A 25,245-nucleotide genomic window follows, 5' to 3' on the forward strand; every position below is an offset into this window, starting at 1 on the left:
TCAGAGGGGGCTAGTCACCTCAGCAAACCTCCTCTGCCATTCATGGCTCCACGAGCAGCTTCCCCATCAACAAACAATTGATCGCAGTCTTCAAAGGTCAAGCTGGAGGAGACTCCAGTCAACCTCTCTCTCCCCCTCTCTCTCTCTCCCTCTCTTCCCTTCTTCCCCCTCTCTATCTCTCCCACTCTTCCTCCCTCTCTCTTCCCCTCTATCTCTATCTTTCTATCTCTCCCTCTCTCTCCCTCTCCCTCCCCTCTCTCGCTCTCTCCATCTATTTCTCTCTCTCTCTCTCTCTCTCTCTCTTTCCATCTCTACATAGGAAAGAATATTGTATTTCCAAACCTTATGATGTGGACTGACTTCCTGCTGAGAAATCCTTTGGTTCTAAAACTCAATATTAGAAGTCAGAAAGAATAAAAAGTAAGTTATCTCAAACAGTCTAACGGTGAACTCGGCCTTTTCTCCGACAGCTTGTTATCGATGGAGGATTAGAGGTGTATAAGATGATGAGAGGCATTGATCATGTGGATAGTCAGAGGCTTTTTCCCAGGGCTGAAATGACTAACACAAGAGGACACAGGGTTAAAGTGCTCGGGAGTAGGTACAGAGGAGATGTTGGGGGTAAGTTTTTTACTCAGTGGTGAGTGTATGGAATGGGCTGCCAGCAACGGTGGTGGAGGCAGATACCATATAACCATATAACAATTACAGCACGGAAACAGGCCATCTTGGCCCTTCTAGTCCGTGCCGACGCTTACACTCAACTAGTCCCACTGGCCCGCACTCAGCCCATAACCCTCCATTCCTTTCCTGTCCATATACCTATCCAATTTTACTTTAAATGACAATACCGAACCTGCCTCTACCACTTCTATTGGAAGCTCATTCCACACAGCTACCACTCTCTGAGTAAAGAAATTCCCCCTCGTGTTATCCCTAAACTTTTGCCCCCCAACTCTCAACTCATGTCCTCTTGTTTGAATCTCCCCTACTCTCAATGGAAAAAGCCTATCCACGTCAAATTGATCTATCCCCCTCATAATTTTATTTTAAATACCTCTATCACGATAGGATAGGATAGATATGATAGGGTCTTTTAAGAGACTTTTGGATAGGTACATGGAGCTTAGAAAAATAGAGGGCCTAATAATTTCCAAGGTAGGGACGTGTTTGGCACAACTTTGTGGGCCGAAGGGCCTGTATTGTGCTGTAGGTTTTCTATGTTTCTATGGGTGATTTCAACTTCCCTCATATTAACTGGCACCTCCTGACTGCAAGGTGGATAGATGGGGCTGAATTTGTCAGGTGTGTTCAAGAAAGATTCCTGACACAGTATGTGGACCGGCCGATGAGAGGAGAGGCTATACTGGATCTAGTTCTGGGTAATGAACCTGGTCAGGTGTCAGACCTCTTGGTGGGGGAGCATTTTGGTGAGAGTGACCACAACTCCCTTAGCTTCAGCATAGCTATGGAAAGGGATAAAAACAGACAAAATGGGAAAGTGCTTAAGGTGGGGAAGGGCTAACTATGAAGGGATGAGGTAGGAACTAGCGAGAGTAAATTGGAAAGAGATGTTCAAAGGGGAAAGCACAGAAGTAATGTGGGAGAAGTTTAGGGACTACTTGAGCTGGGTTCAGGATAGGTTTGTCCCACTGAGGGAAGGAAAAAATGGTAGGAAAAGGGAACCGTGGCTGACAAAACACGTGAGGCAACACGTCAAGAGGAAAAAAGAAGTATATGTTTGATATAAGAAGCAGGAAGCAGGAGGGGCTCATGAGAAATATAGGGTAACCAGGAAGGAGCTAAAGAAAGGACTTAGGAAAGCTCGAAGGGGGCATGAGAAGGCCTTGGCATGTAGGATTAAGGAGAACCCCAAGGCGTTCTATGCTTATGTGAAGAACAGAAGGATGACAAGAATGAAGCTGGGGCCACAAAAGGATAAAGAAGGCAATATATGCCTGGAAGCGGAGGAAGCAAAATGAATACTTTGCTTCAATATTCACAAGTGAAAAGGACCTTGATCCGGGTGAGGTCAAGATAGAACAGTCCTGTGTGCTGGACGATGTGGAGATTAAGGAAGAAGAAGTGTTGGATTTTCTTAAAAACATCAAGATTGATAAGTCCCCGGGGCCAGATATGATATACCCCAGGTTGCTGTGGGAAGTGAGAGAAGAGATCGCTGGAGCAGTAGCTGTGATCTTTGAATCCTCTTTGGCTGCAGGGGAAGTGCTAGAAGACTGGAGAATGGCAAATGTAGTTCCCTTATTTAAAAAAGGTAATAGGGAGAACCCTGGGAACTATAGACCAGTGAATCTTACATCAATGGTCTGCAGACAATTGGAAAGGATTCTTAAGGATAGGATCTATGAGCATTTGGAGAAGTACAGTCTACTCATGGATAGTCAACATGGCTTTGTAAAGGGAAGGTCATGCCCCATGAGCCTAATTGAGTTTTTTGAAGAGATAACAAAAGAAATTGATGAGGGTAGGGCAGTGGATGTGGTCTACATGGATTTTAGCAAAGCATTTGACAAGGTCCCCCACGAGAGATTCATCCAGAAAGTCATGAGGCATGGGATCAGTGGAACCTTGGCTGTTTGGATAAAAAATTGGCTTACAGGAAGAAAGCAGAGGGTAGTTGTGGAAGGAAAGTATTCTGCCTGGAGATCGGTGACTAGCGGAGTGCCGCAGGGATCTGTCCTGGAACCCCTGTTCTTTGTGATTTTTATAAATGACCTGGATGAAGAGGCAGAAGGATGGGTGAGTAAGTTTGCAGATGACACAAAGATTGGAGGAGTTGTGGATGGAGCTGTAGTTTGTTGAAGGTTACAAGAGGATATAGACAGGGTGTAGAGTTGGGCAGAAAAGTGGCAGATGGAGGTCAATCCGAATAAGTGTGAGGTGATGCATTTTGGGAGAACAAACCAGAAGGCTGAGTACAGGGTTAGTGGTCAGTTAATTAAGAGTGTGGATGAACAGAGGGACCTTGGGGTTCAAATCAAGGTCGCTGCACAGTTACATAGGATAGTTAAGAAGGCCTATGGGATGCTAGGCTTCATTAATAGGAGGATTGAGTTCAAGAGTAGAGAGGTCATGTTGCAACTCTACAAATCTTTGGTGAGACCACACAGAGTATTGTGCTCAGTTCTGGTCACCTCATTATAGGAAGGATATGGAAGCTATGGAGAGGGTGCAGAGGAGATTTACCAGGATGTTGCCTGGTTTGGAGAACAAGTCATATGAAGCAAGGTTAGCAGAGCTGGGACTTTTCTCTTTGGAGTGTAGAAGGATGAGAGGGGACTTGATAGAGGTCTACAAGATTATGAGAGGAATAGATAAGGTGGATAGTCAGTACCTGTTTCCCAGGGCACAAATAGCAAACACCAGAGGGCATATGTACAAAATTAAAGGAAGGAAGTTTAGGGGAGACATCAGGGATAAGTTTTTTTTACACAGAGGATTGTGGGTGCCTGGAATGATTTGCCTGGGATGATGGTGGAGGCTAAAACATTAGGGGTATTTAAGAGCCTCTTGAACAGGCACATGGATGAAAGACAAATAGAGGGTTACAGGGTAGTGTGGATTTAGTACTTTTTAAAGGAATATATGGGTCGTCACAACATCGAGGGCCGAAGGGCCTGTACTGTGCTGTAGTATTCTAGTGTCTAGTGTTTCTATGCTTTTAGGTGGGGGTTTTCACTTTCCCAGCTGTAGGTTGACTCATTATAGAGCCTAATGGCCGAGGGTAAGATTGATCTCATATTGCACTCTTTGGAGCAGCACAGTTGTCTTAGTCTATTACTAAAAGTACTCCTCTGTTCAGCCAAGATGACATGCGGAGTGTGAGAAAAATTGTCAAGAATTGCTAGGATTTTCCATAGGGTCTTTTGTTCCACCTCAGCCTTCAATGTGTCCCATTTGACTCCTATTAAAGTGCCAGCCTTTCCAATCAGTTTATTGAGCCTGTTGGCATCACCCATGTTGGTGACATTGCTCCAGCACACCGTCGCATAGAAGATTGTACCGGTGACAGTAGACTGGTAGAATATGTGAAGAAGAGGCCTGTATACTCCAAAGGACCTCAGTCTCCTCAGGCCCTTCTTGTACACAGCCTCTGTGTTGGTGCTCCACACAAGTTGTCATCCAGGTGCACCCCCAGATACTTGTAGATCCTCACCACATCCTCACCATCAATAGTAACAAGGAGCAGTGCAGGCTTAGTCTTCCTAAAGTCCTTTACCATCTCCTTTGTCCTACTGATGTTAAACTGCAGATGATTCAGCTTGCACTTTTCAACAAAGTCCTTCACCAGTATTCATCCTCCTGTCCTCCCTTTATGCACTCAACTATTGCTGAGTTGTCAGAGAATTTCTGCAGATGACATGACTCAGTGTTGTATCTGAAGTCCAAGGTATACAGGGTAACCAGGAAGGGAACCAATACAATGTGGGACCCCCGTGCTGCTTATAGCCATGTTTGACACACAGCTCTGAAGCCACACGCACTGTGGTCTGCCAGTCAGGTACAATAGAAGTCAAGTCAAGTCAAGTCACTTTTCGACCATAACCGCTGGTACAGTACATAGTAAAACTGAGACAACATTTTTCAGGACCATGGTGTTATATGACACAGTACAAAAACTAGACCGAACTACACAAAAAGAACAACACAGAGAAGGCTACACTAGACTGCAGACCTACACAGGACTGCATAAATTGTACAAAAACAGTGCAGGCATTACAATAAATAATAAACAGGACAACCACAAAACTGCCAACCTGCATTGAAAGGAGCTTTCCCCCCAGTGGTGAGGGCTGTATCATATTGAAAGCACTTGAGAATTCAAAAAACATAATCCTCGTAGTGCTGCCCTGTTTATCCAAATGGGAGTAGGCTCTGTTCAGCAGGTAGATGACAGCATCATTGACTCCTGTTACCTCCTGTGCCTAATACAGTGGCCACTGAGTGTATGTTTGTGGTCTCCTGCTGCTGTAGCTGACCCACTTCCAGGTTTGATGTGTTCTGCATTCTGCACACCACTGTTGTAACACGTGTTTATTTGAGGTGATGTCACCTTCCTGTCAGCTTTAACCAGGATGGCCATTCTCCTCTGACATCTCTCATTAACAAAGCATTTTCACCCACAGAACTGTTGCTCACACCATTCTCTGTAAACTCTAGAGACTATTGTGTGTGAAAATCCCAGGTGATCAGCAGTTTCTGAGATACTCGAGCGACCCTGTCTGGCACCAACAATCATGCCACAATCAAAGTCACTTAGATCACATTTCTTCCCCATTCTGATGTTTGGGCTGAACCTCCTGACTATGTCTGCATGCTTTTATGCATTAAGTCAAAGCCACACAATTGGCTGATCAGATATTTGCATTAATGAGCAGATGTACAGGTGTACCTGATAATATGGCCACTGAGTGTATCAGCTCATTGACCTCTCTCTTTGCCCTGATCTTTTGCAGCCATTGACTGTATAGTTGGTCCATGGGGCTCCTGGACTGAATGTAGCTCGCTGTGCGGCATTGGCAGCAGAGAAAGAGTGAGGCTCGTCATCATCCCACCCAGGAACGGAGGGACGCCCTGTCCCGATCTGAAGCAACGTCGGGGTTGCTATGGACACGACCCTGACCAATGCCACTCAGTTAAAGGTACAGTCCTCCATTCTATGGGATAGGAGACTCTTCACATGCATGCTTGCTGGACAATGGTGAGATATCAGTCCTGCCAATCCTATCTAAGTTTGTCCATCAACAGGAAGATGCAACAAGGATAGATCATTTTTCACCTCAAAACTGTTCTCCCCTTCAATGAGGTTCAAGGATCACAAGAATGAGCCTGGGAATGAAAGTGTTAAGGTACAAGGGGTGTTTGATGGTTCTGGGCCTGTACTCACTGGCGTTTAGAAGAATGAGTGGGGATTTCATTGAAACCTATCAAACATTGAATGGCTTAGACAGAGTGGACATAGACAATATGTTTCCAATAGTTAGGGAGTCTAGGACCAGAGCGCACAGCCTCAGAATATAAGGATGTCCCTGTACAATAGAGATGAGGATGAATTTCTTCAGCCAAGGATGGTGAATATTTACAATTCATTGCCACAGATGGCTGTGGATGGAGAGTCATTGGGTACATTTAAAGTGGAGGTTGGTAGGTTCTTGATTAGTAAGGGTGTAAAATGTTATGTGGAGAAGGCAGGAGATTGGTATTGAGAGAGATAATTAATCAGCCATAATGGAATGGCAGGAGACTCAATGGGCCAAATGGCCCAATTTTGCTCCTTTGTCTTGTAATCTTCTGGTTTATTATTGACCTTGTGCTCATCACATAGATTTTCTCCTCATATCCCTGAATGATCGATGAGAAATGATGAAGGGAGCATTGTGGTGCTGCTAGTAGAATTGTTGCCTAACAGTGCCAGAGCCTTCGCACCCGGTGTTGGAATTTGCACCTTCTCCTTGTGAATGTGTGGGTTTTCCACAAGTGATCCAGTTTCCCACAGATATGTGGCTTGGTTAGTCAATTAGTCGCTGCATGTAGGTGAGCAGGTAGAATCTGGGGGCATGGGGTTGGTGGGAGGTAATTAGAATCATGGAGTCATAGAAAAGTTCAGCACAGAAACAGGCCCTTTGGCCCTTCTTGTCCATGCAAACTATTTAAGCTGCCAATTCCCACTGACCTGCACCAGGACCATAGTTCTTCATACCCCTACCGTCCATGTACCTACCTAAACTTCTGTTCAATGCTGAAATCAAATTCTCATCCACACTCTCACCACCCTCTGAGTGAAGAAGTTCCCCCTCATGTTCCCCTTAAATATTTTACCTTTCACCCTTGACCCATGACATCCGGTTGTAGTTCCATAAAAACTCAGTGGAAAAAGCCTGCTTGCATTTACCCTATCTATACTCCTCATAATTTGTACACCTCTATCAAATCTCCTCTCAATTTTCTACATTCTAGGAAATAAAGTTCTAGCCTATTCGATCTTTCTGTACAATTCAGGCTCTCCAATCTCAGTAACATCCTTATAAATTTTCTCTGTACTCTTTCAAACTTATTTGTATTTTTCCTGTAGGTAGGTGACCAAAACTGCACACAATACTCCAAATTAGGCCTCCACTAACGTCTCATACAACTTCAGCATAACACCAAAACACAAAAATACAACTGCAGGTGCTGTGGATCAAAGAATAGGAACACAACGCTGGAAGAACTCAGCAGGTCAGGCAGCATCCACGAGAAAAGAGTAGACAATGTTTCGGGCTGAGACCCTTCATCAGGAATGAGGGGGAAGAGAGGACCGAAGCCCAGTAATAGAGATAGGGGAGGGGGTAGGACCTAGAGGCGCCAGGTGGAAAACCAATCAGAGGAAAGATAAAGGGGGGAGGGGGAGGGGGAGGGGATAAGCATGAAAGAACTGTAGAGATAAAGAAGCAGGAATTTGAAAGGGGAGAGAGGCAGAGAGGGACCTGGGATAGGGGGAGGGGGAAGGGGAGGGAGAGGGAATTACTGAAAATTGGAGAATTCAATGTTCATATCACCAGGCTGGAGACTACCCAGATGGTAGATGAGGTGTTGCTCCTCCAACCTGAGTTTGGCCTCATCATGGCAGTAGAGGAGGCCATGTATGGACATATCCGAATGGGAATGAGAGGCAGAGTTAAAGTGGGTGGCAACCGGGAGGTCCTGTCTATTGTGACAGACAGAGCGGAGGTGCTCGACGAAACGGTCCCCCAATCTGCGTCGGGTCTTGCCGATGTAGAGGAGGCCGCACCGGGAGCACCGGATGCAATAGACGACTCTAGCAGACTCACAGGTGAAGTGTTTCCTCACCTGGAAGGACTGTCTGGGGCTCGGAATGGTGGTAAGGGGGGAGGTGTGGGGACAGGTGTAGCATTTGTGCTTGCAGTGATAAGTGCCAGGTGGGAGTTCTGTGGGGAGGGATGTGTGAACCAGGTAGTCGTGGAGGAAACGATCCCTGCGAAAAGCTGAGAGGGGCAGGGAGGGAAAGATGTGCTCGGTGGTGGGGTCCTGTTGAGGGTGGCAGAACTTACTCATCTACTGCCATGATGAGGCCAAACTCAGGTTGGAGGAGCAACCGTCTGGGTAGCCTCCAGCCTGGTGATATGAACATTGAATTCTCCAATTTCCAGTAATTCCCTCCCCCTCCCCTTTCCCCTCCCCCTATCCCAGGTCTCTCTCTGCCTCTCTCCCCTTTCAACTTTCTGCTTCTTTATCTCTACAGTTCTTTCATGCTTCTCCCCTCCCCCTCCCCCCTTTATCCTTCCTCCGATTGGTTCTCCACCTGGTGCCTCTAGCCCTTCCCCCTCCCCTATCTCTATTACTGGGCTTCATCCCTCTCTTCCCCCCCATTCCTGATGAAGGGTCTCGGCCCGAAACGTTGGCTACTCTTTTCTCACGGATGCTGCCTGACCTGCTGAGTTCTTCCAGCGTTGTGTTCCTATTCCAGCATAACATTATCTCTCCTGTACTCAGTACTTTGATCTATAAAGGTTAATATGCCAATAGCTCTCTTATCTACCCATGACTCTACTTTCAATGAATTATGGAGCTCTATTCCCGATCCCTTCGTTCTACAACGTTCCATAGTGCCCTGCCGCTCACTGTGCAATACCTACCCTGGTTGGTCCTACCTAATTGTAACACCTCACACTTGTCTGCATTAAATTCCACCTGCCATTGTTTAGCCCATTTTTCCAGCTGGTCCAGATTCTGCTGCAAGCCATGATAGCCTTCCTCGCTGATCATTACATTCTAATCTTGACATCAACCAAAATCTGTTGATCCAGTTAACCACATTATCATCCAGATTGTTGATTTAAATGACAAACCAAGATAGACCCAGCACCAATCCCTACGGAACACCACTAGACACAGGCCTCCAGTCAGAGAGGCACCCTCTATTACCATTCCCCGGCTTCTCTCACAAAGCCAATGTCTAATCCAATTTACTTCCTCATCTTGAATGGCTGGGAATTCGGGGGAATAGAAAATAGGATTAATGACAGTTTGGTGTAAATTGGTGGGTGATGGTCAGCATAGGTGAGGTAGGCTGAAGGGCCTTATGTTAACCACATAGACATTTTGTTAAACCTATAGGGAACACCCAACTAAGGTTACAAAGTCCATCCCATTGGGTATTGTTATCACCATGTGCCATGTCATATATGACCTAGCGAACATAGTCTTATGACCACGATTGTTCTTGGCAAATTTTTCTACAGGGATTGCTTGCCCTTGCCTTCTTCTGGGTAGTGTCTGTACAAGATGCGTGAGCCCAGCCATTATCAATACTCTTCAGAGATTGTCTGCCTGGTGTCAGTGGTCACATGACAAGGACTTGTGATCTGTACCAGCTGCTCAAACAACCATCCACCACCTGCTCCCATGGCTTCATGTGACCCTGATTGGAGGGAGGGGAGGGGGGTGGGAGCTAATCAGGTGCCATACCTTGCCCAGGGTGACCTGCAAGCTAGCAGGGGGAAGGAGCACTTTACATCTCCTTTGATAGAGATGTATCTCCACCCCACCACCCAAATCAATTAATAGGCCTCTTTAAGAAACTGTGCAGTGAACACCCCATTAGCTGTTCCTTCTGCCCTACTCACGCCATGGAAATTTCCCCCGTTCTCCTCATTCATCGGTCTGTGTTAGTGCACAAGAGTTTGGTAACTGAGGGAAGGTTTTTCACTCCTTTGCACTGTCAAGGGAGACCAATGGGTCAAAGGTGAACTGCTGGAGCCTGCTGAACTTGAATCTCTTTACAGAGGTGGCGAAGATTTTGCCCAACTCCTTCAAGCGGAACTTCAAAGACCCTTGGAAAAGGCCCCATATGATGGCAAAGGAGCAAAGACCAAGGTAATGCTGTTTTACAGTGTGCCAGTTTTGTGAAAATGGGGAGCAACACTTCATATTTCATCTAGGTGGCCTCCAACCTGATGGCATGAACACCTATTTCTCCAACATCCAGTTATTTTAAACCCCTGCCCTCTTCTTAAATTCCAAACTCTGGCCTCTTCTTCTCCTCACCTGCCTATCACCTCCACCTGGTACCCCTTTGTCCTATGGCCCACTCTCCTACCCTATCAGATTCCTTCTTCTCCAGCCCTTTACCTTTTCCACCTATCACCTCCCAGTTCCTTACTTCATTTGCCCCTCTCCCACCCACCTGGCTTCACCTATCACCTTCTATCTTGTCCTCCTTCCCTCTCCCGCATGATTTTATTCTGGCATCTTGCCACTTCCTTCTCAGTCCTGTAGAAGGGTCTCAGCCCAAAATGTCAACTGTTTATTCATTTCCATAGATTCTGCCTGTACTGCTGAGTTGCTCCAGCATTTTGTGTGTGTTACTCTGCATCTACAGAACTCCTTATGTTTTTGTAACCAAAGTGGCAGCTGACCAATTGTTCTTAAAAAATCCACAATATGAAAGAAGAATTTACGTTCTCTTCAACTTTGAACTAAAATGCATAATCTTCTTCTTCTTGTGGAACTTATGTCATCGATGACCTCCAGTCCCCATTGTCCTAAGTCGATGGGATGGTTGGAGTCCGTCAATGCTTCTGTAATCTATTATTGGTCTATACAGCTTCACCAGAGCCCTGTTGGCCGGTTTCCACCTCTCACGAAGGGGTGCAGGAGAGGATACAATGCATAACAGTGCTGATCAAACAATGGCATTGTGAGCTTGGATCAAGAGGGCTGGTCTTGCAATGTGGTGGCAAACCAGCATCATCCCTCCAGGATTCACCAACTTCCAAGGTCTTCATTGCTTATCTCGATATTTATTGCTTATTGATTTCTTATTTTTCTCTTTTGCATTTGCAGAGTTTGTTGTCTTTTGTTTGTTGGCTGTCTGTCTGTCCAGTTGGGTACAGTCTTCCATTGATTCTGTTATGTTTCTTGTATTTACTGTGATTGCCCACAAGAGAACAAATCTCAGGGTTGTATATGGGGACATATATGTACTTTGATCATATTTTTACATTGAACTTTGAGGAGGCTTTACAAATAAATGTTGTCTCAACTGTGTGCTTGTTTGCTCTGGCACACAGCAAAGAAATTTAACTGGGAAATAATCTCCCTGTTTCCCCATCTCTCCCCTGCCTTCCCCCCCCCCCACATCTCTCTACATGTCCACCTCTAGGTTACTCTGTCTATATATTTCTTTCTCTTTCCCCCTCTCTATTTATCTCCCTCTCTCCATATCCATCTCTCTCATTTGTATACTGTATCTCTATCTCTCACCCTCCCTCCTTCTCTCTCACTCATTCCCATATTTTGTATCTCTCTCTCTCTCTCTCATATCAGAATCAGGTTTATCATCACTCACATATGAGATGAAATTTGTTTTTTTTTTGCAGCAGTACAGTACTCTGCAAAATTCTTAGGCAGCCTGGCTGTGTGTGTGCGTCAGACTTGCACAGGACTGTACCAGTGGAATGCATAGTTTGCGTCAATGACCAAATAATCTGAGGATGTGCTGGGGGCAGCCCACAAGTGTCGGCATCTTGGCATGATCACAACTCGCCTAACTCAACCTTAGCTTAACCGTACAGCACTGTCCAAAGGACTTAGACACATACTTTATGTATACAGCTAGGGTGCCGAAGACTTTGGCACTGTACTGTAGTCACTTTATGTATTGCACTTTACTGCTGCACCCCTCGGTCAGTGACTGGGCTCCAGGGGTCCCCAACCTGGGTGCACAGACCCCTCGGACAGTGGATGGGCTCCAGGGGTCCCCAACCTGGGTGCACAGACCCCTCGGTCAGTGGCTGCGCTCCAGGGGTCCCCAACCTGGGTGCACAGACCCCTCGGTCAGTGGCTGTGCTCCAGGAGTCCCCAACCTGGGTGCACAGACCCCTCGGTCAGTGGCTGTGCTCCAGGGGTCCCCAACCTGGGTGCACAGACCCCTCGGTCAGTGGCTGTGCTCCAGGGGTCCCCAACCTGGGTGCACAGACCCCTCGGTCAGTGGCTGTGCTCCAGGGGTCCCCAACCTGGGTGCACAGACCCCTCGGTCAGTGGCTGGGCTACAGGGGTCCCCAACCCGGGTGCACAGACCCCTCGGTCAGTGGCTGGGCTCCAGGGGTCCCCAACCTGGGTGCACAGACCCCTCGGTCAGTGGCTGGGCTCCAGGGGTCCCCAACCTGTGTGCACAGACCCCTCGGTCAGTGGCTGTGCTCCAGGGGTCCCCAACTGGGGGTGCACAGACCCCTCGGTCAGTGGCTGGGCTACAGGGGTCCCCAACCTGGGTGCACAGACCCCTCGGTCAGTGGCTGTGCTCCAGGGGTCCCCAACCTGAGTGCACAGACCCCTCGGTCAGTGGCTGGGCTACAGGGGTCCCCAACCCGGGTGCACAGACCCCTCGGACAGTGGCTGGGCTACAGGGGTCCCCAACCTGGGTGCACAGACCCCTCGGTCAGTGGCTGGGCTCCAGGGGTCCCCAACCTGGGTGCACAGACCCCTCGGTCAGTGGCTGTGCTCCAGGGGTCCCCAACCTGAGTGCACAGACCCCTCGGTCAGTGGCTGGGCTACAGGGGTCCCCAACCTGGGTGCACAGACCCCTCGGTCAGTGGCTGGGCTACAGGGGTCCCCAACCCGGGTGCACAGACCCCTCGGTCAGTGGCTGTGCTCCAGGGGTCCCCAACCTGAGTGCACAGACCCCTCGGTCAGTGGCTGTGCTCCAGGGGTCCCCAACCTGGGTGCACAGACCCCTCGGTCAGTGGCTGGGCTACAGGGGTCCCCAACCTGAGTGCACAGACCCCTCAGTCAGTGGCTGTGCTCCAGGGGTCCCCAACCTGGGTGCACAGACCCCTCGGTCAGTGGCTGGGCTACAGGGGTCCCCAACCCGGGTGCACAGACCCCTCGGACAGTGGCTGGGCTACAGGGGTCCCCAACCTGGGTGCACAGACCCCTCGGTCAGTGGCTGGGTTCCAGGGGTCCCCAACCTGAGTGCACAGACCCCTCGGTCAGTGGCTGGGCTACAGGGGTCCCCAACCTGGGTGCACAGACCCCTCGGTCAGTGGCTGGGTTCCAGGGGTCCCCAACCTGAGTGCACAGACCCCTCGGTCAGTGGCTGGGTTCCAGGGGTCCCCAACCTGGGTGCACAGACCCCTCGGTCAGTGGCTGTGCTCCAGGGGTCCCCAACCTGAGTGCACAGACCCCTCAGTCAGTGGCTGTGCTCCGGGGTCCCCAACCTGAGTGCACAGACCCCTCAGTCAGTGGCTGGGCTACAGGGGTCCCCAACCTGAGTGCACAGACCCCTCGGTCAGTGGCTGGGCTACAGGGGTCCCCAACTGGGGGTGCACAGACCCCTCGGTCAGTGGCTGGGCTCCAGGGGTCCCCAACCTGGGTGCACAGACCCCTCGGTCAGTGGCTGGGCTCCAGGGGTCCCCAACCTGTGTGCACAGACCCCTCGGTCAGTGGCTGTGCTCCAGGGGTCCCCAACTGGGGGTGCACAGACCCCTCGGTCAGTGGCTGGGCTACAGGGGTCCCCAACCTGGGTGCACAGACCCCTCGGTCAGTGGCTGGGCTACAGGGGTCCCCAACCCGGGTGCACAGACCCCTCGGTCAGTGGCTGTGCTCCAGGGGTCCCCAACCTGAGTGCACAGACCCCTCGGTCAGTGGCTGTGCTCCAGGGGTCCCCAACTGGGGGTGCACAGACCCCTCGGTCAGTGGCTGGGCTACAGGGGTCCCCAACCTGAGTGCACAGACCCCTCAGTCAGTGGCTGTGCTCCAGGGGTCCCCAACCTGGGTGCACAGACCCCTCGGTCAGTGGCTGGGCTCCAGGGGTCCCCAACCTGTGTGCACAGACTCCTCGGTCAGTGGCTGTGCTCCAGGGGTCCCCAACTGGGGGTGCACAGACCCCTCGGTCAGTGGCTGGGCTACAGGGGTCCCCAACCTGGGTGCACAGACCCCTCGGTCAGTGGCTGGGCTACAGGGGTCCCCAACCCGGGTGCACAGACCCCTCGGTCAGTGGCTGTGCTCCAGGGGTCCCCAACCTGAGTGCACAGACCCCTCGGTCAGTGGCTGTGCTCCAGGGGTCCCCAACCTGGGTGCACAGACCCCTCGGTCAGTGGCTGGGCTACAGGGGTCCCCAACCTGAGTGCACAGACCCCTCAGTCAGTGGCTGTGCTCCAGGGGTCCCCAACCTGGGTGCACAGACCCCTCGGTCAGTGGCTGGGCTACAGGGGTCCCCAACCCGGGTGCACAGACCCCTCGGACAGTGGCTGGGCTACAGGGGTCCCCAACCTGGGTGCACAGACCCCTCGGTCAGTGGCTGGGTTCCAGGGGTCCCCAACCTGAGTGCACAGACCCCTCGGTCAGTGGCTGGGCTACAGGGGTCCCCAACCTGGGTGCACAGACCCTTCGGTCAGTGGCTGGGTTCCAGGGGTCCCCAACCTGAGTGCACAGACCCCTCGGTCAGTGGCTGGGTTCCAGGGGTCCCCAACCTGGGTGCACAGACCCCTCGGTCAGTGGCTGTGCTCCAGGGGTCCCCAACCTGAGTGCACAGACCCCTCGGTCAGTGGCTGGGTTCCAGGGGTCCCCAACCCGGGTGCACAGACCCCTCGGTCAGTGGCTGGGCTCCAGGGGTCCCCAACCTGAGTGCACAGACCCCTCGGTCAGTGGCTGGGTTCCAGGGGTCCCCAACCTGGGTGCACAGACCCCTCGGTCAGTGGCTGTGCTCCAGGGGTCCCCAACCTGGGTGCACAGACCCCTCGGACAGTGGATGGGCTCCAGGGGTCCCCAACCTGGGTGCACAGACCCCTCGGACAGTGGATGGGCTCCAGGGGTCCCCAACCTGGGTGCACAGACCCCTCGGTCAGTGGTTGGGCTACAGGGGTCCCCAACCTGGGTGCACAGACCCCTCGGTCAGTGGCTGTGCTACAGGGGTCCCCAACCTGGGTGCACAGACCCCTCGGTCAGTGGCTGTGCTCCAGGGGTCCCCAACCTGAGTGCACAGACCCCTCGGTCAGTGGCTGTGCTCCAGGGGTCCCCAACCTGAGTGCACAGACCCCTCGGTCAGTGGCTGTGCTACAGGGGTCCCCAACCTGAGTGCACAGACCCCTCGGTCAGTGGCTGGGCTCCAGGGGTCCCCAACCTGAGTGCACAGACCCCTCAGTCAGTGGCTGGGCTCCAGGGGTCCCCAACCTGAGTGCACAGACCCCTCGGTCAGTGGCTGGGCTCCAGGGGTCCCCAACCCGGGTGCACAGACCCCTCGGTCAGTGGCTGTGCTCCAGGGGTCCCCAACCTGAGTGCACAGACCCCTCGGTCAGTGGCTGTGCTCCAGGGGTCCCCAACCTGAGTGCACAGACCCCTCGGTCAGTGGCTGTGCTACAGGGGTCCCCAACCTGAGTGCACAGACCCCTCGGTCAGTGGCTGGGCTCCAGGGGTCCCCAACCTGAGTGCACAGACCCCTCGGTCAGTGGCTGGGCTCCAGGGGTCCCCAACCTGAGTGCACAGACCCCTCAGTCAGTGGCTGGGCTACAGGGGTCCCCAACCTGAGTGCACAGACCCCTCGGTCAGTGGCTGGGCTACAGGGGTCCCCAACCTGGGTGCACAGACCCCTCGGTCAGTGGCTGGGCTCCAGGGGTCCCCAACCCGGATGCACAGACCCCTCGGTCAGTGGCTGTGCTCCAGGGGTCCCCAACCTGGGTGCACAGACCCCTCGGTCAGTGGCTGTGCTCCAGGGGTCCCCAACCTGAGTGCACAGACCCCTCGGTCAGTGGCTGGGCTACAGGGGTCCCCAACCTGGGTGCACAGACCCCTCGGTCAGTGGCTGGGCTCCAGGGGTCCCCAACCTGAGTGCACAGACCCCTCAGTCAGTGGCTGGGCTACAGGGGTCCCCAACCTGGGTGCACAGACCCCTCGGTCAGTGGCTGGGCTCCAGGGGTCCCCAACCCGGGTGCACAGACCCCTCGGACAGTGGATGGGCTCCAGGGGTCCCCAACCTGTGTGCACAGACCCCTCGGTCAGTGGCTGGGCTACAGGGGTCCCCAACCTGGGTGCACAGACCCCCTCGGTCAGTGGCTGGGCTACAGGGGTCCCCAACCCGGGTGCACAGACCCCTCGGACAGTGGATGGGCTCCAGGGGTCCCCAACCTGTGTGCACAGACCCCTCGGTCAGTGGCTGGGCTCCAGGGGTCCCCAACCCGGATGCACAGACCCCTCGGTCAGTGACTGGGCTCCAGGGGTCCCCAACCTGGGTGCACAGACCCCTCGGTCAGTGGCTGGGTTCCAGGGGTCCCCAACCCGGGTGCACAGACCCCTCGGTCAGTGGCTGGGCTCCAGGGGTCCCCAACCTGAGTGCACAGACCCCTCGGTCAGTGGCTGGGTTCCAGGGGTCCCCAACCTGGGTGCACAGACCCCTCGGTCAGTGGTTGGGCTCCAGGGGTCCCCAACCCGGGAGCACAGAGCCCTCGGTCAGTGGCTGGGCTACAGGGGTCCCCAACCTGGGTGCACAGACCCCTCGGTCAGTGGCTGGGCTCCAGGGGTCCCCAACCTGAGTGCACAGACCCCTCGGTCAGTGGCTGGGCTACAGGGGTCCCCAACCTGGGTGCACAAACCCCTCGGTCAGTGGCTGGGCTCCAGGGGTCCCCAACCCGGGTGCACAGACCTCTCGGTCAGTGGCTGGGCTCCAGGGGTCCCCAACTGGGGGTGCACAGACCCCTCAGTCAGTGGCTGGGCTCCAGGGGTCCCCAACCTGGGTGCACAGACCCCTCGGTCAGTGGCTGGGCTCCAGGGGTCCCCAACCTGGGTGCACAGACCCCTCGGTCAGTGGCTGGGTTCCAGGGGTCCCCAACCTGGGTGCACAGACCCCTCGGTCAGTGGTTGGGCTACAGGGGTCCCCAACCCGGGAGCACAGAGCCCTCGGTCAGTGGCTGGGCTACAGGGGTCCCCAACCTGGGTGCACAGACCCCTCGGTCAGTGGCTGTGCTCCAGGGGTCCCCAACCTGAGTGCACAGACCCCTCGGTCAGTGGCTGGGCTACAGGGGTCCCCAACCTGGGTGCACAAACCCCTCGGTCAGAGGCTGGGCTCCAGGGGTCCCCAACCCGGGTGCACAGACCTCTCGGTCAGTGGCTGGGCTCCAGGGGTCCCCAACTGGGGGTGCACAGACCCCTCAGTCAGTGGCTGGGCTCCAGGGGTCCCCAACCCGGGTGCACAGACCCCTCGGTCAGTGGCTGGGCTCCAGGGGTCCCCAACCTGGATGCACAGACCCCTCGGTCAGTGGCTGGGCTCCAGGGGTCCCCAACCTGGGTGCACAGACCCTTCGGCAGAGGTGCATGGCATAAAGAGGAATTTAGGAGCCATTGGTGTAGAGTGTGTGCTAACTGTTACACTGCCATGCCACCCCAGATGTTTACGTTTAGCCTACTGAATGAAATGAAACTCCTCTAGACTGAGCCCCCGACCAACAGACTGTAGACCAGCTTCTCATGGTTGGTAATTGTAGCCGGGTTTATTGGTAAACCTGCAATAAAATCTTCGCCTGTGCTCCTGAGAGGAAACAGTCTGGGACTGATGAAAGCTGAGCCTTCCCTGAGGTTTAGGCAGCAGCGGATATGTACAACATGTTTCACCGCATATGCCAGAGACCTTATCCTATCGAGTTACACTCCCACTGCCCCCACCCCCAGCTAGCTCCACGACAGACAGAGCTTACTTCCCGCAAAGTAAAGGTTGATTTGATGGTGCCAGTGCATCTGCTCCCAAGACATCCTGATAAAGTGTGACCACTTTACCCACCCGGTTCATCATCGGCAAACAGAACTTCAAACTTAACCTTAAGGTATAGGAGCAGAATTAGGCCATTTGGCCCATTGATTCTGTTCTGCCATTTCATCATGGCTGATCTAATTCGTTCTCAGCCCCAAGCTTCTGCCTTCTCCCAATAACCCTTTAACCCTGACCAATCAATCTCCACATTAAACACATCCAGTGACCTGCCCTCCACAGCCACCTGCGGCAATGAATTCCACAGATTCACCACCCGCTAGCTGAAGAAATTCCTCCTCATCTCCATTCGATGGACACCCCTCTGTTTCTGGATTCCACCACCAGTGGAAACATACTCTTCACATCCATTCTAACTACAACATTTGAAAGGGGAGAAGGAAGAAAAAGTTAATAAAGTTGTTAGCACCATTAGGGATAAACAGAGAGGAAGAGGTGGAGAATTTCTTAAATGCGTTTATTTTAATGCTAGGAGCGTTGTAAGAAAGGTGGATGAGCTTAGAGCATGGATTGATACCTGGAAATATGATGTTGTAGCTATTAGTGAAACATGGTTGCAGGAAGGGTGTGACTGGCAACTAAATATTCCTGAATTTTGTTGCTTCAGGTGTGATAGAGTAGGAGGGACCAGAGGAGGAGGTGTTGCATTGCTTGTCCAAGAAAATATTACAGTGGTGCTCTGGCAGGATAGATTAGAGGGCTCGTCTAGGGAGGCGACTTGGGTGGAATTGAGGAATGGGAAAGATGAAGTAAAACTTATAGGGGATATAGGGCACTTATAGGGCAACACTGAGCATCATAGGAAGTCATTCCTGCCTGTGGCCATCAAACTTTACAACTCCTCCCTCGGAGTGTCAGTCACCCTGAGCCAATAGGCTGGTCCTGGACTTATTTCCACTAGTCATAATTAACTTATTATTATTTAATTATTTATGGTTTTATATTGCTATATTTCTACACTATTCTTGGTTGCTGTGACTGTAATGAAACCCAGTTTTCCTCGGGATCAATAAAGTATGTCTGTCTGTCTGTCTGTCTGTCTGTATTATAGACCACCTAATGGGGAGCGAGAATTGGAGGAGCAAAGGGCTGGATGGTTTGGAGTTTGTAAAATGTGTGCAGGATAGTTTTTTGCAGCAATACATAGAGAACGGACAGTGTTGGATCTTCTGTTAGGGAATGAGATAGGTCAGGTGATGGAGGTATGTGCTGGGGAGCACCGAGTCCAGTGATCTCAATGCCTTTAGCTTCAATATAATTACGGAGAAGGATAGGACTGGACACAGGGTTGAGATTTTTGATTGGAGAAAGGCTAACTTTGAGGAGATGCGAAAGGACTTAGAAGGAGCAGAATGGGACAATTTGTTTTATGGGAAGGATGTAATAGAGAAATGGAAGACATTTAAAGGTGAAATTTGAGGGTACAGAATCTTTATGTTCCTGTTAGGTTGAAAGGAAAGGTTAAAAGTTTGAGAGAGCCATGGTTTTCAAGGGATATTGGAAACTTGGTTCAGAAAAAGAGAGAGATCTACAATAAATATAGGCAGCATGGAGTAAATGAGGTGCTCAAGAAATATAAAGAATGTAAAAAGAATCTTAAGAAAGAAATTAGAAAAGCTAACACAAGATATGAGGTTGCTTTGGCAAGTAAGGTGAAATAAATCCAAAGGGTTTCTACAGTTATATTAATAGCAAAAGGATAGTGAGGGATAAAATTGGTCCCTTAGAGAATCAGAGTGGACAGCTATGTGTGGAGCCGAAAGAGATGGGGGAGATTTTGAACAAATTCTTTTCTTCAGTCTTCACTAAAGAGAAGGATATTGAATTGTGTAATGTAAGGGAAACAAGTAGGGAAGTTATGGAAACTATGACGATTAAAGAGGAGGAAGTGCTGGCACTTTTAAAGAATATAAAAGTGGATAAGTCTCGGGTCCTGACAGGATATCCCTAGGACCTTGAGGGAAGTTAGTGTAGAAATAGCAGGGGCTCTGACAGAAATATTTCAAATGTCATTAAAAACGAGGATGGTGCCAAAGGATTGGCATATTGCTCATGTGGATCCATTGTTTAAAAAGGGTTCTAAGAGTAAACCTAGCAATTTTGAAGTTTGGCGTCAGTGGTGGGTAAATTAATGGAAAGTATTCTTAGAGATGGTATATATAATATCTGGATAGACAGGGTCTGATTAGGAACAGTCAACATGGATTTGTGCGTGGAAGGTCATGTTTGTCAAATCTTATTCAATTTTTCGAAGAGGAAAGTTGACGAGGGTAAAGCAGTGGATGTTGTCTTTATGGACTTCAGTAAGGTCTTTGACAGGATTCCACAGGGAAGATTAGTTAAGAAGGTTCAATCCCTAGGTATTAATATTGAAGTAGTAAACTGGATTCAACAGTGGCTGGATGGGAGATGCCAGAGAGTAGTGGTGGATGACTGTTTGTCAAGTTGGAGGCCGGTGACTAGTGGTGTCTAATGTTGTTTGTCATATACATTAATGATCTGGATGATGGGGTGGTAAATTGGATTAGTAAGTATGCAGATGATACTAAGATAGGTGGCGTTGTGGATAATGAAGTAGGTTTTCAAAGCTTGCAGAGAGATTTAGGCCAGTTAGAAGAGTGGGCTGAAAGATGGCAGATGGAGTTTAATGCTGATAAGTGTGAGGTGCTACATTTTGGTAGGACTAATCAAAATAGGACATACATGGTAAATGGTAGGGCATTGAGGAATGCAGTAGAACAGAGTGATCTAGGAATAATGGTGCATAGTTCCCTGAAAGTGGAATCTCATGTGGATAGGGTGGTGAAGAAAGCTTTTGGTATGCTGGCCTTTATAAATCAGAGCATGGAGTATAGGAGTTGAGATGTAATGTTAAAATTGTACATGGCATTGGTGAGGCCAAATTTGGAGTATTGTGTGCAGTTCTGGTCACCGAATTATAGGAAAGATGTCAACAAAATAGAGAGAGTACAGAGAAGATTTACTAGAATGTTACCTGGGTTTCAGCACCTAAGTTACAGGGAAAGGTTGAACAAGTTAGGTCTTTATGCTTTAGAGCATAGAAGGTTGAGGGGGGACTTGACAGAGGTACTTAAAATTATGAGGGGGATAGATAAAGTTGATGTGGATAGGCTTTTTCCATTAAGAGTAGGGGAGATTCAAACAAGAGGACATGAGTTGAGAATTGGGGGCAAAAGTTTAAGTGTAACACGAGGGGGAATTTCTTTACTCAGAGAGTGGTAGCTGCGTGGAACGAGCTTCCAGTAGAAGTGGTAGAGGCAGGTTCAGTATTGTAATTTAAAGTGAAATTGGATAGGTATATGGACAGGAAAGGAACGGAATGGAGGGTTATGGGCTGAGTGCAGGTCAGTGGGACTAGGTGAGAGTAAGTGTTCAGCACGGACTAGAAGGGATGGCACGGATGGCCTGTTTCTGTGCTGTAATTGTTATATGGTTATATGATTGTCTACTGAGTCTCTGTGTGTGGAAGTTAGAAACAGAAAGGAGTCAATAACTCTACTGGGTGTTTTTTTATAGACCACCCAATAGCACCACGGACATTGAGGAGCAGCTAGGGAGCCATATTATGGAAAGTGTAATAATAACAGTTGTCATGGTGGGAGATTTTAATTTCCCAAATATTGATTGACGTCTCCCTAGAACAAGGGGTTTAGATGGGGCGGAGTTTGTTAGGTGTGTTCAGGAAGGTTTCTTGACACAATATGTAGATAAGCCTACAAAACGAGAGGCTGTACTTGATCTGGTATTGGGAAATGAACCTGGTCAGGTGTCAGGACTTTCAGTGGGAGAGCATTTTGGAAATAGTGATCACAATTCTATCTCCTTTACCATAGCATTGTAGAGGGATAGGAACAGGCAAGATAGGGAAGCATTTAATTGGAGGAAGGGGAAATATGAAACTAACAGGCAGGAATTTGGAAGCATAAATTGGGAACAGATGATCTTAGGAAAATGTACAGCAGAAGTGTGGCAAATGTTCAGGGGATATTTGCATGGCATTCTGAATAGGTACGTTCCAATGAGACAGGGAAAGGATGGTGACTAATTGTTTGAGGATGTGACTAAACGCATTGAAGGTAGAACAGTAGGTGTAGTGTATATAGATTTCAGCAAGGCATTTGATAAGGTACCCCATGCAAGGCTTATTGAGATAGTAAGGAGGCATGGGATCCAAGGGGACCTTGCTTTGTGGATCCAGAATTGGCTTGCTCACAGAAGGCGAAGAGTGGTTGTAGACGGGTCATATTCTGCATGGAGGTCAGTGACCAGTGGTGTGCCTCAGAGATCTGTTCTGGGACCCCTTCTCTTTGTAATTTTTATAACTGACCTGGAGGAGGAGGTGGAGGGATGGGTTAGTAAGTTTGCTGATGACACAAAGGTTGGAGCTGTTGTGGATAGTGTGGAGGGCTGTCAGGGGTTACAAAGGGGCATTGATAGGATGCAAACCTGGGCTGAGAATTGGCAAATGGTGTTCAACCCAGATAAGTGTGAGGTGGTTCATTTTGGTAGGTCAAATATGATGGCAGATCATAGGGTATTAATGGTAAGACTTTTGGCTATGTGGAGAATCAGAAGGATCTTGGGGTCTGAGTCCATAGAACACTCAAATCTGCTGCAGCAGGTTGACTCTGTGGTTAAGAAGGCATACGGTATATTGGCCTTTATCAATCATGGGATTGATTTTAGGAGCTGAGATGTAATGTTACAGCTCACTACAGGAGGGATGTGGAAACCATAGAAAGGATGCAGAGGAGATTTGCAAGGATGTTGCCTGGATTGGGGAGTATGCCCTTTGAGAATAGTTTGAGCGAACTCATCCTTTTTTCCTTGGAGTAGCGGAGGATGAAAGATGACCTGATAGAGTTGTATAAGATGATGAGAGGCATTGATCATGTGAATAGTGAGAGGCTTTTTCCCCGGGCTGAAATGGCTAACACAAGAGTGCACAGTTTTAAGGTGCTTGGAAGTAGGTACAGAGGAGATGTCAAGGGTAAGTTTTTTACGCAGAGATGGTGAGTGTGTGGAATGAGCTGCTGGCGATGGTGGGTCTTTTAAGAGACTCCTAGATAGGTACATGGAACTGGGGAAAATAGAGGGCTGTAGATAACCCTTGGTAATTTCTAAAGTAAGTACATGGTCGGCACAGCATTGTGGGCTGAAAGGCCTGCATTGTACTGTAGGTTTTCTGTGTTTCTATGTTATGAGCAATGGTGCATATCACAAGACCTGATTATGCGACTACTGACAATCTCTGAAGAGTATTGATAATAGCTTTGGGTAACCTGTCTTGTGAAGGCACAGCCAAAAAGAAGGCAATGGCAAAGCAATTCTGTAGAAAAATTTGCTAAGAACAATTTTGGTCATAGATAAAACCATGATCGTCCATGTCATCATGGACATAACAAATGAGCGAACTGTTTAAAAATCCTATCTATCTACCTACCCATCCATCTATCTATCCATCTATCAATCTATCTATCTATCTGTCTATCTATCTACCTACCCATCCATCTATCTATCCATCTATCAATCTATCTATCTATCTGTCTATCTATCTATTGGTCTATAGTTTATTGAGTGATTGAGATATGGTGTAGAATAGGCCCTTCTGGCCCCTTGAACTGTGCTGCCCAGCAATCCTCCAATTTAACCCTGGCCTAATCACAGGACAATTACAATGACCAATTAACCTACCAACCTGTATGTCTTTGGACTGTGAGAGGAAACTCACTCAGTTTTGGGGAGAACATACAAACTGCTTAGAGGCAGCATTGGGAATTGAACCCAGGTCACTTGTACTCTAAAGCATTGTGCTAAACCCAACACTACCATGCTGCCCCCTACTTGTGGTGGTGGTGAAAGCAGTGTCTTTCATGGCAGCCAAGAAGAATTCAGCTGAGCTCCTGTATCACCAGGTTAAGGATGAGGTGATGGAGTATTTGGTGACACGTCAAGGTAGGACAAAGTCAACATGGTTTCCTTAAGGGAAAATCTTGCTTGGCACACCTGTTGGAATTCTTTGAGGAGATTACAAGTGGGTTAGATAAAGGGGATGCAGTGGATCTTGTGTATTTGGACTTTCAGAAGGCTTTTGACAAGGTGCCACACAGGAGGTTGCTTACTAAGTTAGGAGCTCATGGTATTACAGGAAAATTACTAACATGGTTAGAGCATTGGCTGATTGGTAGGAGGCAATGAGTGGGAATAAAAGGATCCTTGTCTGGTTGGCTGCCAGTGACTGGTGATGTTCTGCAGGGGTCAGTCTTGGAACCGCTTCTTTTTATCCTGTATATAAATCATGAAGTAGGTGGCTTTGCTGCCAAATTTGCAGATGATATGAAGATTGGTGGAGGGGCAGGTAGTGTTGAGGAAACAAGAAGGCTGTAGAAGGACTTAGACAGATTAGGAGAATGGGCAAGAAAGTGACAAATGAAATACAATGTTGAAAAATGCATGGTCGTACACTTTGGTAGAAGAAATAAATGTGCAGATTATTTCCTAAATGGGGAGAAAATCCAAAAATCTGAGACGCAAATGGACTTGGGAGTTCTATGTGTAGAACACCCTAAAGGTTAACTTGCAGGTTGAGTCAGTGGTGAGGAAGGCAAATGCAATGTTGGCATTCTTTTCAAGAGGTCTAGAATGTGAGAGCAGGGATGTGATGCTAAGGCCTTATAAGACACTGCTGAGGCCTCACCTTGAGTATTGTAAACAGGTTTGTGCTCTTTATTTAAGAAAAGATATGCCGGCATTGGAGAAGGTTCAGTGGAGGTTTACGAGGTTTTCATATGAGGAACGTTTGATAGCTCTTGGCCTGTACTCACTGGAATTTAGAAGGATGAGGGGGATCTCATCGAAACCTTTCAAATGTTGACAGGTCTAAACAGAGTAGAGATGGAAAGGATGTTTCCCATTGTGGGAGAGTCTAGGACAAGAGGGCACAGCCTCAGGATAGAGTAAAGTCCATTTAAAACAGAGATGTGGAGAAATTTCTTTTGCCAGGGGGTGGTGAATTTGTGAAATTTATCACCACAGGCTGCTGTGGAGGTCAGGTTGTTGGGTGTATTTAAGGTAGAGATTGATAGGTTCTTGATTGGCCGCGGCATCAAAGGTTACAGGGAGGAGGCCGGGGAGTGGGGCTGAGGAGGGGAAAAAAGGATCAGAAATGGCCTAATTCCACTGCTATGTCTCATAGTTTTCTGGTATAGAAGTCAAAGATCGAGTGCTGGTAAATTGGGGTGTGTAGAAATGAGTTCCTGATGTCAGCACACATGTGGTGGGACAAAGGGCCTCATTGACCGACAGAGAACATAGTTTGCCCTTGCATTCATTTAGAACTAATCAGCAAAAACAAAATTATCAGAAGCAAGACGTCAAGCTGTGGGTCCCTAACGAGCGGAGTGGGGGTTGGATGAAGTTTATGAAGTCCTGCAGATACAAATTAGATG

The 25,245-nt window shown here is 49.6% G+C and overlaps 1 protein-coding gene across 1 annotated transcript in view; it reads left to right on the forward strand.

Annotated features, from left to right (window-relative positions):
- The window catches only part of si:dkey-178e17.3 (somatomedin-B and thrombospondin type-1 domain-containing protein), a 424,717-nt gene that overhangs the window by 307,145 nt on the left and 92,327 nt on the right, over positions 1-25,245 (forward strand). Inside the window, exons 2-3 of the mRNA XM_059943700.1 lie at positions 5,478-5,663; positions 9,807-9,897. Coding sequence (XP_059799683.1) covers positions 5,478-5,663; positions 9,807-9,897 — 277 coding nt within the window. The remainder of the gene's footprint in view (positions 1-5,477; positions 5,664-9,806; positions 9,898-25,245) is intronic.

This window comes from Hypanus sabinus, chromosome 18 (genome assembly GCF_030144855.1).
Source record: "Hypanus sabinus isolate sHypSab1 chromosome 18, sHypSab1.hap1, whole genome shotgun sequence".
Classification (NCBI taxonomy): Eukaryota; Metazoa; Chordata; class Chondrichthyes; order Myliobatiformes; family Dasyatidae; genus Hypanus; species Hypanus sabinus.